Below are 14,728 nucleotides of genomic sequence, written 5' to 3' on the forward strand. Positions count from 1 at the left end.
AAACCTTCAAGAAAAGAGCGTATTCCATCTTAAAAGGCCGGCAACGCACCTGCAGCTCTTCTGATGTTACGAGGGTCCATGGGCGACGGTAGTTGCTTTCCATCAGGCGACACGTTTGCTCGTTTGCCCCCTTATTTCATTAAAAAAAAAACTATTCTTAAAAATATATAGTTGTCCTCTAGTTGATTTACTATAGCCAGGAATCAAATCCAGGTTAAACGTTTTTGAAATATAATTTGGTTTTGCGGCCATAACTTTTTGTTTTTCAGGGAAAACTAAGAAATACGGGACAATCAAATAAAAGTCTCACTATAAATGTCAATATCTTTAATAGCAATGGTGTTAAATACACAATCGTGCCCAGATATCGAGACAAAATAGGCACTGACATTAATACTAAAATACTATTTACAATCCTACCTCGACCTAATAAAATCATCACTTGATATAGGTATTTAATAATCATCGAAATAAGTAAAAATATTTTTTATCCGCTAATCTTTTATTACACTAACGAACACCCTCGGGTTCTACAGGATTAACGCTAGTATCAGAGTTAACTTATCAAGCCAGACCTATGTATTTAAAATAAGTTCTAATATAACCTCGGGTAGCCGTAAGAATATTGCTAAAATTGAACTCGCTTCGATCACTGTCCCCGTTAGTCTGCGTTACCACCAGAGATGTGTTGCGAGGCATGTGTTTTTGAGAACCAATAGAATCGCTTCGTTGACGTGAGCTTGCCATGACATCGCACAGCGCGGCGATGCTATTGGATCTTAAAAACACATTCCTCGCAACACATCTCTGGTGGAAACGCAGCCTTAGTGAGCTGGGCGGAGGGGGTGCGCCCCGGCGGCGCTAGTGAGCCCAGACACAAAACCAGTTCCTAACCTATTTACAAAATGCTCGTATTTTGTCCAGATAAACAGACTTATATATTTTTTAATATTACATACAATGTACCGTAATTCTTATTTGCACGTCATAATATGCCGCGAGGGACGTCCGCGACGCCCTCCACGCTAAAATTATATTTGCTACTCAACAAATACGTAGAAAAGTAAAGAGTTATACTATTTGTATATTTGTGTATATCATAGCGTAACTTTGCCTCTTACACATTACAGTAACATATCGTATTGATAATCTTCTTAATTCTTTGGGTCGCTATTTTGGGCCGCTCGAATATCAAAACGAGTAAAATATTAACGTCGTAGAAAAAATACAAAGTTCACCTTTTAATAAATTCAATATATTATTAGCTTTTTGACATTTAAGGCCCATTTGAAGTTCGACACGAGCCGAGTATACTAACGGTCGTAAAATATTCATAATTTTTAAATAAGGGTTAAAAGTGAAGAGAATAGGTGCGTAATATATTTTAGTATACTCGGGATGCATGGAGCTCACTCCGATAGCTTACGCGTAAGCAGCGAGCCGCTCGGTTCTGGGGGAGGACCGCTGGGGGGGGACTACTGGAAGTCGGCGAGCGTCTGCCGCCAGGTGGCGTGGAAGGGGATGCGGAGCAGCTTGAGCTTGGTGCGCGGCAGCTGCGCGGACAGCAGGCGCTGCAGAGTGGGGATGGGCAGGATCTCGACCTGCGGCGGGCCGGCGACGGTGCGGTGGTCGTCGGGCAGCCGGCAGCCGGGCACGGGCTTCAGCACGGGGATGCACTCGCCCACGTCGCGCCGCTTGGTCTCGTCGCCGTCGCCGCCGCCCGCCTCGCACTGGTCGATAAACAGCTCGGTCACGCGCAGCAGCTCGATGGTCACGCCCCACATGAGGTGCGTCAGCGTCTCCTTCAGCCGCAGCACGCCGCTCAGCACCTGTTTGTTAGTGGTCGCCGACTGCGATACGTACGTCGGGATGATGAGCAGCCTCTGGATGTTCTTGCACTCCGCGAGGGCGTCGTCGAATCCCACCTGCGAAAGAACAGGATTATAACGAAACTCGATAACTTTAAGCCGAGTTGCAAAATATTAATTACATTTTCTATTATTTGTTTTATTTTAATCGTCGGTCGTCCGCGGCGTACCTTAACGTCGAAGTTGACAAGCTCGAGCGTGTCCAGCGCGGGCAGGTCGGCGAGCGCACGCAGCAGCGCGGGCGCAGCGGCATGCGGCACCCCCCGCTCGAGGCGCACGCGGCGGAGGCGATGTAGACGAGATAGCGCGGGGGCGAAGTCGCCGCCGAACGAGCACTCGCCCAGCTCCAGGGACTCGAGGCGCTCCAGCTGGCCGACTACCTCGCAGGCGCACCAGCCCAGCTCCTTGATGCTGGTGAGCGACAGGTGCTGCAGTGCGCGCAGCTCGGCCAGCGGGCGCAGGTCGCGCGTGAGCGACAGCCCGGTCATGCTCTTGATGCGCAGGCGCTCGAGGCGAGTGAGACGCGCCAGGGGGCCGGGGTCGAGGCGCGTGTCGCGGACGGCCGGTGCCGCCAGCGACCGCAGACCCAGGAGCGAGCACGCCGCCTCCACGGCGCGCGCCGGACAACGGCACAGTTCCAGCCTGGAGACAACAAAATAGTAAGTAATCGTTGTATGTGCCTAATTTCCCTTCTATATAATATTAGCTTTAGTAGTTACTAATTAATAAGTTAAGTCAATAAACGTAATTTGGGAACAAAACATGAGCCTGCACATTAAATGTACGTAGGATAGATAAAAACTGCATTCTAGACTTTCACGATATTTGCAGCGGGAATCTCACCTCTCTAACGTGTCAGCGGTGGCAATGTGTTCGGCGAACTGGTCCCAGAACTGTACATCGTTGGATGGCAGCAGCATCTTGCGTAGGTCCAGCCATTTTGTGCCGTGTTTCTTCAGAGCTTTACACAACCCTCCCCAATCGTATACCTGGAAGGTATATTGATTTATTGTGAAATATTATGGAGTATCCAGTCAAGCTCTAGGACATATTCGTTATAAATATTCATTGTTAAACTTTTTTACAATATTTAGTTAATTTACCTTGATGCAATACCAACCGCATCCTGCTAGATTCTGGACTAGATTGATCATGACTGACAGACGTTTTTGTGAATCGGCTCTTAACCGTAACACTTACGTGTGAGTTTTTCATCCGCACGTGTCGCCAGAGCGCGGGCGCGGCGGCCAGCTCGCGCCACTGCCGACATACGCGCGCCGCCCGCGACAGGTCCCGCATACCCAGGTATTGGAATATCTACACGACATACACATACTTTTATTACATAAAATCATAAACAGATGTTTATTAAGTAATTTAGATACGCGCTTGACTAGTTCCATTTTACTATGTCATAAAATTTCATATCAAACAATCAGCACGAACTGCAGCGTCTGCGTCGTGTGTGACTGCGAAATGAGATTTCCATAACTTCTCTCCGGACCCATAAGTCGTTCAAAGCGAAATTTTAGGATAATAGCGTAATCATGGCAGAAGTGGCAAAAAGCTCAACGTTATGCATGTGCCAATGAATTCTGCATGTTCAATTTAATAGAATTTAATTTTCTTATGCAAAACTAAAAATAAACCTATCATAGTACTGTTATACTCGCCTGCATGCCGACGTCGTACTTGTGCTGCTTGGCGGTGCGGCAGAAGTCTGTGAATAGGTCTTGGGGCGGGCCGGGGGGCGGGGCGTCCGCGACCCGCGCCCGTCCGCGCCGCCGGGGAGACAGTGCTGCGCCATTCGCGAGCCGACCGCGAGCTTCGCTGTACACGTCACACAATCAAAGTCCGCTCGTGGACCATGTACCATCGAGGAGATTGATTCCTAGGCAGTTGACAGACCCACTTCATTTGGTCGGCTTATATCAATTCAACGTTAGCTGTAATCGGTCGGGTGGGTTTGACGTAACGCGACCAAATTACTTAGGTCCTCCATCTACCTAGGAATCAACTTGTGATAGTAGAAATTTGCACATTGAAAGATCAAAGCGATGAGTTGGGATCTTTAGTCGCGTACAAAAATATTGGTATAGCGATCCTGCTTTGATACAAATGTCTGTCATCTTGTTCGTACGTATCTACATACGAGTACGTACAGAAACGCGATAGCAATAATTGTGCACTAATAAAAGACAACAGCGTTTGACAATGTATACGAATTTCTACATGCTCCTAAATATTTAATTCCAAAATATGATAAATTATATTATAATATTTAAGTACTTTTAAAACCTAGCCTATAAATATCGAGCGGTTCACGTAAGTAAAATATTTAAGCACTTACCTTCTGCGAAGACTTCTGTAGTTTATACATACCTCTGTGTAATTTCAAATTAGATATTCAGGCAGTATAAAAATTAAATCCGATTATACAAAATATTCTTTTTATACATAAGCACCTATAATTTACACATGACAATTAAATTGAAAATATTAAATACTCTATTATTTCTTTTTGGTTAATGCAAATGTATTAACGAATTTATTACATATTATGTACACTTATATCTGTGTCCTTGTTTGTCTTCGATACTTTCAAGCACAGTCAAGACATTGTGTAACGAACGTCTGCAAAAACAATGTGTTTCTTTTTATTGGTAATATGCCAATATGTAATTTCAAATAATATGTCTGCAAGGTTGTTTTCGATTTATTTCATTTAGGTTTTGGAGATCAAATTGTTCATATAAAACATACTAATATCTTCATGCTAATAATAATTATTGTAACAAATCAACAGATTAAATAATTTCACTACAACTATATTTCCGATCACTGTGAATTATCATTACGAAGGACACCTGCAAAGAAAAATGTGTTTAAGAAAATTTAAAACAAAAAACTTATGACAGTATGGAACTAGGTAATTATAAAATTATTTATCTTAAATGTTGTCCTCGCAACTATAAAAAGGAATAAAGAAATCATAACATTATAATCATTTCGATGTTTAAAAATATGCAAAATATAAATAAGTATTTTAAGATTCTAATCCTTTAATATGTAAAATAATGTTAGAAAAATTAATCTATAGTAGTTACTTATGTCAGGTGTTGGCTGGTCGCGCGACCACGATGAACCGTCGGCCGTTGATAATGGCGAGCGATTGCGGGCCCGCCGCCGCCGCCGCACCCGCGCACGCCGTGGCCCCGCCCACCGCCTACCATCGAACATAAATCAAGATTACAGTTTAAAGAAATTGAAAAACTTCTGTAAAATAGCTTTGTCAAAAAAACAAGAAACAGAATTAAATCTTCTAAAAAAGTGTTCACGTAAAGGTTTAGTTAAAAACATCAAAACTTTATAGAAAACCTAATAGATCATTAAATCATATCAAACATTAAGCTCAGCATATGGCATATGCTGACTGCAAGCAATCAGCGTTGATCTTCCGCTGGGGCGATAGGTGACGTCAGCGGTCAGGACATCAATAAGGGTTCACAAATATGTAATGGCACAACAATGGAAAACATCAGTACACAGATATATATTTTTTTAAGTTTAAGGAAAAACGTACAGTTATTAATACTTTTTTGTTCATTTCAGAATTTCTTTACCTTCAAAGTCACTTCCATTTTTTTTATAATAATTTATTTAAATTTGAGTTATTATTTTCTTACCTTAACTTTGGTGGCGGGTCGTTTGTCCGTGCGCGGCACCTTAGCAGGCACAGGCACGCGGCGCGCGGGGCCCTGTGCCGGCGGCTTGTGCGTCAGCGGCGGCGGCGACGGCGGCGGGGACGTACTCTTGCTACAGTTCTGTTCAAAATCAAATTCTTTATTAAGGGCTCTCAAACATAACTGCGAATTCGCATCGCAGTGCAAATATCTGCGACAAAATTCATCATATAAATGACATTACGATGCGATGCGAATTCATAAACACACATAACAATATGCAATAGTTTAAAGCAGGCAGTGTACATCAGGTAGTCTAATCCCATACTAAGTTAAACTTGTGCAATCAGACAATGGATGCACACTGAACAATTTTGCAGATTGTTAGTCTACAGATCATGTGATTTTCTTTTTAAACTTATTCTTATGTATACTTTTGATTTTGCATTTGTGAAGAATTTACAATGCTAATATATATTTCAACCAATTATAATTCACAGCCTTACTTTACAAAAAGAAATTCTCAGGCTTTTTTTTTTTAATGAAATAAGGGTGCAAAGGAGCAAACGGGTCACCTGATGGAAAGCAACTTCCGTCGCCCATGGACACTCGCAGCATCAGAAGAGCTGCGGGTACGTTGCCGGCCTCAAGAGGGAATAGGGTGATAGGGGAGGGTAGGGAAGGGAATAGGGGAGGGTAGGGAAGGAAATAGGGGAGGGTAGGGAAGGAAATAGGGGAGGGTAGGGGATTGGGCCTCCGGTAAACTCACGCACTCGGCGAAACACAGCGCAAGCACTGTTTCACGCCGGTTTTCTGGTGAGCCCGTGGTATTTCTCAGGTCGAGCCGGCCCATTCGTGCCGAAGCATGGCTCTCCCACGTCAAAAGGTGAAACTAACAGCCGCACTCAAATTTTTTGACATCATCAGTAATAATAATTAAACCTCTAACTGCCGCACTCAGAGACGAATATCAATTACTTAGCTGTAAATAAAATATGAGCCCCACTCGGTATCTTTGAAACTCTTCATGAAATTAAAATATTTAAATGTCTTTGAGTGCGGCCGTAAGTAAATTAAATAATAATAATTGTATACCTTGCAAAGGAAGTCGGCATGCACGTGCGTCTCGCCGACGCATGCGGGGTGGTACAGACAGAGGCAGACCCCGCACGCCAGCGACGGCACCGCGCCGCGTCCGCACGACATCGAGCACGGCCGCTGGCCCGCCTGCACGCACAAATGTTATAGACACACTGAACGTATACAAAATCATTTTATAATATCATGTTTTATGTATTCTTTTGTAATATAAAATATTGTTACTTACATTCGATAAATTAATTATGTATACAGGGTGCAATTAAACTTTCCTGCCAAATTTTTTCCAGGGCTTAGGTATCACTAGGAGAGTCCATTTAACCAAAAAAATTAAGTGTTATTTTTTTTTCAATGACATATTTTATTCTATTTAAAATCGTTGTAGAACGGTCACTCGCGGCGCGGGGGAATGAGAGGGGGTAACGCGGAGCGAGGCGTGCGCGCGGGGTCACATCACGCGCGGGCGACGCGTCGTGTCCATTAATAGGCTACTTGACCTAATTTTTTTCTTCATGCTAATCGCTTCTTAATCATTAATTTTCACAAAAAAAAACGAATATTTTAATATTTTACACAGTAGAAACCCATAAAAATGTTGATTGAAAAATATGCCTTATAAATGGCGCCGTAAACACTGTCCGCCATAGTGTGACGTCATATGTTTTGTATTTTAGACTCTCTGTATTGAACATTTTTTAATGTCTAAAAGTGCCCAAAAATTATAAAATAATTAAGTAAATAAGAAATTAGAGATCATTTGTAATGTTGAAAACTTTTGGAGAAAAGTTTTGGCCATTCCATTTCCCGTCTACAATAAATGGAGATAATATATAAAACTGATGTTTTATTTTAATTATTCAAGACAATATATTTTAGAAATCTTTCTAGGCTTATTCTTATTATTTATGTACAAATAAACTTGTATATAACGAACGCGATAAATAAAATATATTAAATTAGGAGTCTGATGACGCGACGCAAAAGCGTTTTCGTCAGTACAAATCATATTTTCATAAAATTATATTTTCAAATCGACCTTGACCTAAGGTTTAATTGCACCCTGTATAAAAGTACACACGTTTCAGCAATTATTGTAGAAGGTTTTGTAAACTTCACTAATAAAAATCACCAGAAAGACACGGATTATAGCAATAGGATAATACCCCCCGTATTAGAAAAATCATTAATTTATATCCATAATCCAACACCTCGTATAACTTAAGCCGTACTTACCGGGTATCTTGGCGCGGGCGCGGGAGCGGACGCGGGCACCGGCACCGGCACAGGGACGGGCACGGGCACGGGCACAGGTACCGGTACGGGCGCGGGCGCCTGTGCTGGCACCGGCAGGGGCGCGGGCTCGGTATCGGGCACGGGGGCGGAGTCACTCACCCGGGGCGGGGGCGGCGCGGGGCGCGGCTGCAGCGGCGGTGGCGCCCCCCTGCCACACAAGCACTGCACCTGGCGCCTCGCGGACCGCTCAGTACCCGCGCCGGGGGGCGATTGCGCGTCGTCAATCGACCCCCGTCACAATAAACGCGCACCGACCTCACGCCACGGTCTACCGTGATATACCAACAACGCACGGTGAGAGCGTAGACATAAAGTCAGAAACATCAATAATGAGTAAAGACATAATATCTCTGGTAGTTTGACGTCTATAATTATATCATATTATATCTATCAATAAATCGTGAACCACTCGATAAACAATGAATAGTCAGCGAATAGATTTTCGAAGAAAAATAATTGTCATAAAATAACATGGATTATAAATTCCACATGGCCAACTTGAAAAATAAATAGAAAAAATGTATTTACCAACATCATAACACCGCTATATAACCGCCAAACATACCTGGGTTTCTTCCACGCAGCGCTGTTGTTGTTGTCGGGCTGTGCGGGCGCGGGGGGCGGGGTCGGCTGCGTCTTGCGCGCCGGCTTGCCCGTCGGCGTCCCGCTGTTGCTGAGCCGCGAACCCATCGACTTCACCTGGGATAAGGATTATACATTATCTGCTGAATAAGATACACTTTTCCTTGTTTCATAAGGCTAATTTCTCCGACGTTCATTAGTTACCTTTATCTTAGCGGGTGGTGACTTGGGTGTTGGTTCTGGGCTGGCGCCCTTGGGCGGCTTGGGCTTGGGCGTGCGCTTACCGTCCGTCGTGAGCGGCGGCTGCGGCACGGGCGATTCCACGCGACGCATCATCTTGGCATCGCTGCATAAAGAACCAAAACTAAGTAATTCTGATTTGTCTATAACTTGTCCAGCAGTGAGCGAGCTAATAATGACGGAAGCTAGTTTGAAAATTCTCAGAATAGTTTGGGAGTTTCAATAACATGGAAATATGCATTTACACACAAAGACAGAACTTGTTTTCATCCGAAGTTAAGTAATTTAACTCTGAACTATTTTTGGTTGAAATTTTCTGTATCCCTTGATACATAATTTATTTTCATACAATAATATTATGTTATAATTAAAGCGTTCCGAGCAGTAATATTGATCAGTTATGTCTAAGACTCACAGCTATATTTACATACCGTATAATCTCCTTCTCTGGATCATCAATGCCAAGGGGCTCTTTGAAGAATGAGAAGTTCTCTGTAGTGAGGCCCGTGCCGCCCAGCACTTCAGATATCTAAAACAAATAAGTAGACATCGGATTATATGCACGATCAAAGTGCGCAAATATGCATGCAACTTGCATACTTGCATGCATATTTGCGCACTTTGATAAATGGCCGAAATATGCACAATCAAAAGGTCACTTATTATTAAAATTTATTATTTTTGAAAGGGCTTTCCAGTGGTGCCGTTAATAAAAGCGTAAATTTTTATAATTTCATCAAATCCAGGATTTAAAATTTTTTATACAGCACCAATAATAATTTTCTACCAACATTTTCCGATTGCAATCTTGCCCATGGAAGTTTTATAAATTGGTAACTACTTTATTTTTTTTACTAATGTTGCCTACTACAAAGAAAATTTTTGTTTCTAGAAAGATATTGTACCTATCGGGTGTATTGTGTTCTTTAAATGGGGATGGAGCCACATATTTGAAGTGTTTTGATCTATCGTACCTCTGTTTTATGGCCTAGGTGTGTGTCGTGATAGAAGTTTGAAGACTGCGAGGGCATAAAACTAGCGAAATATGCACTATCAACGAAAAATTGCCAAAATATGCACTATCGCCTAAAAAGTACCATTATATGCATTTGCATATTATTATGCAAGTATGTAAATGCATATAATCCGATGTCTACAAATAAGGAATTAAATTCGCATCGCAAATATCTGCGATAAAACTCATAAAAAAATGACATTGCGATGCGATGCGAATTCGCAGTTCTGTACAGGAGCCCTAAGTTCGCATAACGCACCTCGCGCATAGACCGCAACTTCTTGCCGCTCGGCATGTAGTAGTATATGTCTGCGGCGCGACGGCTGTGCGCGTCGAGCGCGGCGCGGTACACGAGCTCGCGCCGCCACCCGCGCTCCAGCGGCAGACGCAGCAGCGGCGACGACACGTCCGTGCGGCGACCGCGGTTTGCCGGTGACATCGACGCCTGAACATAAATAACGGGTTAATCTTGTTATTGTAAACAATCTTACAACCGCACTTTAGAGTTGATAGTATTTTTTTTAATTAATTTATTTAAGGTCGTTTTCAACATCAGTATTTTTTTTATTATCAAAGATTTTAACTTAAAATTTAATTCCTTTTTGTCTCACTACAAAAATCTATACTAATATTATAAAGCGGAAGAGTTTGTTTGTTTCTTTGAACGAGCTAATCTCTGGAACTGCTAGTCCGATTTGAAAAATTCTTTCAGTATGCTATATTTTATCATGCTAAGCCTAATAGGGGCGGAGAAATAGAGGAAAATGTGGAGAAAACGGGGGAAATTATTTGAAAGGGCTTATCTCACGAACTACTGGAGCAATTTTTCTGTTATTTGGCACAAATAAGAAGTAGACCACGTAAAGGATCATGGACTAATTTGTATGTGAAATATCTAATAAGTATCTGAGTGTGGCCTGTTTCAAAATTACCTATATTAGTTAAAAACATGACACATGTCATATAATTTCTGACTACTTTTTGGTCATGACTCATTATGAAAGAATGAACAGCTCGCTGGAAAGTTTGGTTACTACTTAATTTGTACTCAGCGACAAAGACATAAACTTTATTTGTTGGCTACTAGACAATTAAGGAACAGGCTCAAAACGTTATAACTTATAAGTTAAGAGTAACACCAGAATTGTTCGATATATATTATATTTGCATTAAGAATGGGAACATCACTGAAATTAAAAGAGTTCGACTAAAAAATTTGCAATCATGACTTACGCATTTCTCAACGCAAATATAAGTTGATGAATATTACTTAATGACAGGAATAGAATTAAAGTGTACACTTAAAAGCAACTACTTAGACATACATTAAACCTATAAATATTGTTTATGTTGATTGTAGAAAGCCAATAGTGTCAATTATTACTGACATGCAAAAAAAAGCATGTGATTCAGAAACGGGTCTTGACAACATTTCTTTTTGGTTCTACCATATAGAATATAGACAATCGCAGGAAGCTAAGCCTTTTTGTTTAAGCAAGATTATACACATTTAAATTAAACTTTTAAATACATAATCTATCTACTACAGGTTCTTACAACGGAATTGTTGATTTCGAAGCAGTTTCTGACTTTCAAAAACTGAAAGTTGGAAGAAACCTGCAAAATTCCTTGAGAGACCTGCCCAAAAAATATTTGTGTAAAAAATGTGTACAATAATTATCTCTTAACACACCAAAATAGGATAAGGTTGGATTATGTTTCATTCAGGGCTTGTTTCATCACTTCCTGATAAGTGCCGGATAGGCTATCCACCACTTAACTTGACAGATAGAGTATGGAGTCTTTCAGATAAGTTGTGGATAGTCCTATCCGGCACTTTATCAGGAAGTGGTGAAACAGGCCCTCAAACTTTTTGATCTTTATACTTACATCTGTTACTCCTTCACCTTCCGATCTCGATGAAAGAGCTGATGATGGTCTTGAGCTATCTATAAAATTAAAATAAACATCAATAAGTAATTTCTTATTTTCCCCATAACAAATTTTATTGATTTAATTGTGAAATTATAGTATTCTATAAAAATACTCAAATTCAATAATTTCACACAGCCATGCACAATGTTTGTTAGATTAACAGGGTACAGTCATACAGTCTACTGTAGATGTTTGGATACCTGTATCTTGTCTTGCCCTTTTACTGGCTTTGATCAGTGGTGCGGTCAGCACCGTCTTAAGCGGGGTGAAACTCTTCACATCTTCTGACAGCTCGGCTTCCAAACGCTCTACAACAATCATTACAAATTATTCTGTGTATTATAAATCAATGTCACTTTTCATTGTAATTTTATAACTCATGAATAGGCTAACCTATCCAAACTGAACATTTAGGCTTCAGACTATTTAGTAGACGGTTTATGTGAAGTTTCCACAAAATCGGTCGAGCAAGACTTTAAATTTTATATATTACTATCAACCCGGTATGTGCTTTGCTGTGATAGTATTATATAAAATTTAAAGTCTTTTTGAAACTTTATCATTTCCTCTTTTTCATTTCTTAACCTAGCTTAAGAAATTATCTCTCTAGGCCTGTGCGCTTTAATACTTATAAGATTGTGAAATAAAGGTATGATCCTTACCTAGAATTTGATTATAGCCTGTTAGATTCTTCTGGTCACTAATTTCAAAACCCTTGAATTCTTCTAATACGTCACTCGAGATTGAATTTCTTCGAGGGGCAACCTCAACATCATCTGTCATAATTAAAAAATGAATAAGAATTTTCTAAAGAAATAATAGCCTATTATTGTAAACCTATTTGCAGCTAAGCATTGCCATGGTACAAATATGAAGGAATAGGAATACTATCAGATTTCTGTAATTTATTTGGCTTATGTCGTTTTTATATTTTGACTTACCGACTATACGATTATAATCAGGTATCACAATTGGCTCGTCTTGACCAAAGCCTTTAAACTCCTCATCTCCGTCATCACTGAAAGCCGCAGATGCTCTACGCTTGTTAGATCTCTCTTCATTTGTGTTCTCAAGTGTATCCATTTTAATATCTGAGGGGTCGTCTTTTTCCATAGCTTTTAATTTTTCACTAATTTCATCGGTCAAACTGTCTTTCCGTCCCTTTTTTAATGCACCTGCGTAATTAATGTTTTTTAAATCACAGAGATGTTGCAAAAACACAAAATTGGGTCACCGTTATACAATTGAATATCTCAGAAAAATGTTTCAGTCTTGACAATGGAAGCTAGACAGTGTGATACAGTATTTAAGCAAAATAACAGCCACATAGATTTACTGTAAAATCAAAAAAAAAATTAATTCCTTGAAATACTTCGCCATTTACTCAATTTTATGATTAGCAGTAGAGCGACTACAGCATTTCTGTTATCTTTACCACGCCTCATTTTCTTCAAATGTTTAGCAAGGGATCTTTGCATTAACAAGTTCAACAACAATTTAATTTTATGTAAGGCAAGTGAAATGCAAAATCCTAAAATTGAATCCAATTCAACACTAGATGTTATTCATAAATTTTACAAAATCCAAATATGTAAATTATTGCAACTAGATATAACAATAGTCACTAATAAGTAATAAAAATAAGATTAGTTTCAATAACCAAATATCAACATAGAATTGGAGGTTATAATCTGAAAATTAATTCTCACCAGCAGTGGGGTTCTGGTCACCTTCACTACTATCAATTGAACCAGCCGCAGCACAGTCTGCATCATATAGACTATCATTAGAATCACCTATAGCCTCTTTGTGATCTGGCATTTGCTCACTGTTGGATGTTTTATCACCAATCGCCATTTCGTCAGACATTGTCAATTTCTAAATATACTCTCTATACTACAGTCAAAGAATAGATAGTCACATAACAAAACGTTACGACACAGCACTTCCCTGCAGCACGAATTAGAAATTATAGCAAATTGAGCGCGTCACAACGTCGATTTCCCGCTATACTGGCAAAGAAAAAAATACATTGCATACGATGCTCTCAAGCACTTTTTACACTCTTTTATCAGATCTACAATAATTTGTCCTCCACACTTATCACAAATAACGTTTTCAGCAACGCAAACGATACGTAAAAACTTTTATGTTAATAATTTTTTGGGCCAAAATAAAATGTCGGTCTATCAACATCCGCTGAAGACGCCACATTTGACAATCCTCTTTTCTCTATGGTCTTTTGTCTATTGCAAAAAAAGAAATAATGTCATAGACTTAAAGTAAAGCCCTACATTTTTTTGCCAGTGGGAGACAAATCTGTCGCCGCGACATTTTCAATCGTTCTTTTATATTTTTATTATTTCTGAACGTAAAAAAATGGTAAAACGAGTAAAAGCGTGCTATTGACGCCATTGTATAGTAAATTGTTCACACCTTCACAGGATGGAGGAATAGGAGCATGAGTTGTAATTTTGTACACAAGTAGCTACAACACAAGACGTAGTCTCAGTTACTTCTAAAATCTGTGGTTATTGCCTATTTGTTGGTACCATAAAGTTAATATACCTAGCGGAATGGAGAAACAAAGGCCTGAGCAAGAGAGATGTCACTACCAGTTACACTGCGTGGTAAAAAGAGACCTGTGATACATGACAGCAGCACTTTTTTTTTGACGTCGAGTCGGCACGTGCCGCACGTTGACAAGCTCATACAATTTATGTTCAATCATGCTTGTGTAGGTGTATATGTCGCAGCCGACTGGTTTAAATAGCCGTTCAATCAAACAGCTAGCCCTTTGACTAAACAACGCCATTCAATCACACGGCTATACGTCGTTTAGCCGACTTGTTGACTACAACGTTCAACACTACAGTTAGACGACGCTTAGCCAACTGGTTTGTTTTTGTTTTGGCGGGGGGCGCAGCCCAACCCCCCCTTTTTTTGACTGCGCTCGCTCGGCTCCCTCTGTGTTGTGGTCTAAGTTATAACCTAACCTAACCAACTTTTGGATT

The 14,728-nt window shown here is 40.5% G+C and overlaps 1 protein-coding gene across 1 annotated transcript; it reads right to left on the reverse strand.

Annotated features, from left to right (window-relative positions):
• Nucleotides 1–310: 310 nt before the first annotated feature.
• On the reverse strand, nt 311–13,926 carry LOC121729980. The gene is made up of 16 exons (XM_042118768.1): nt 13,424–13,926; nt 12,656–12,889; nt 12,377–12,490; nt 11,915–12,022; nt 11,670–11,728; nt 11,337–11,417; nt 10,039–10,224; nt 9,196–9,293; nt 8,729–8,870; nt 8,508–8,641; nt 3,542–3,698; nt 3,069–3,185; nt 2,712–2,857; nt 2,039–2,510; nt 819–1,925; nt 311–666 (listed from the first exon to the last, which is right to left on the reverse strand). Exons 1-15 carry the CDS (start codon nt 13,581–13,583, stop codon nt 1,476–1,478), a joined length of 2,658 nt encoding a protein of 885 aa, XP_041974702.1. The 5' UTR covers nt 13,584–13,926; the 3' UTR covers nt 311–666; nt 819–1,475.
• Nucleotides 13,927–14,728: the final 802 nt, after the last annotated feature.

This window comes from Aricia agestis, chromosome 1, assembly GCF_905147365.1.
Source record: "Aricia agestis chromosome 1, ilAriAges1.1, whole genome shotgun sequence".
Classification (NCBI taxonomy): domain Eukaryota; kingdom Metazoa; phylum Arthropoda; class Insecta; order Lepidoptera; family Lycaenidae; genus Aricia; species Aricia agestis.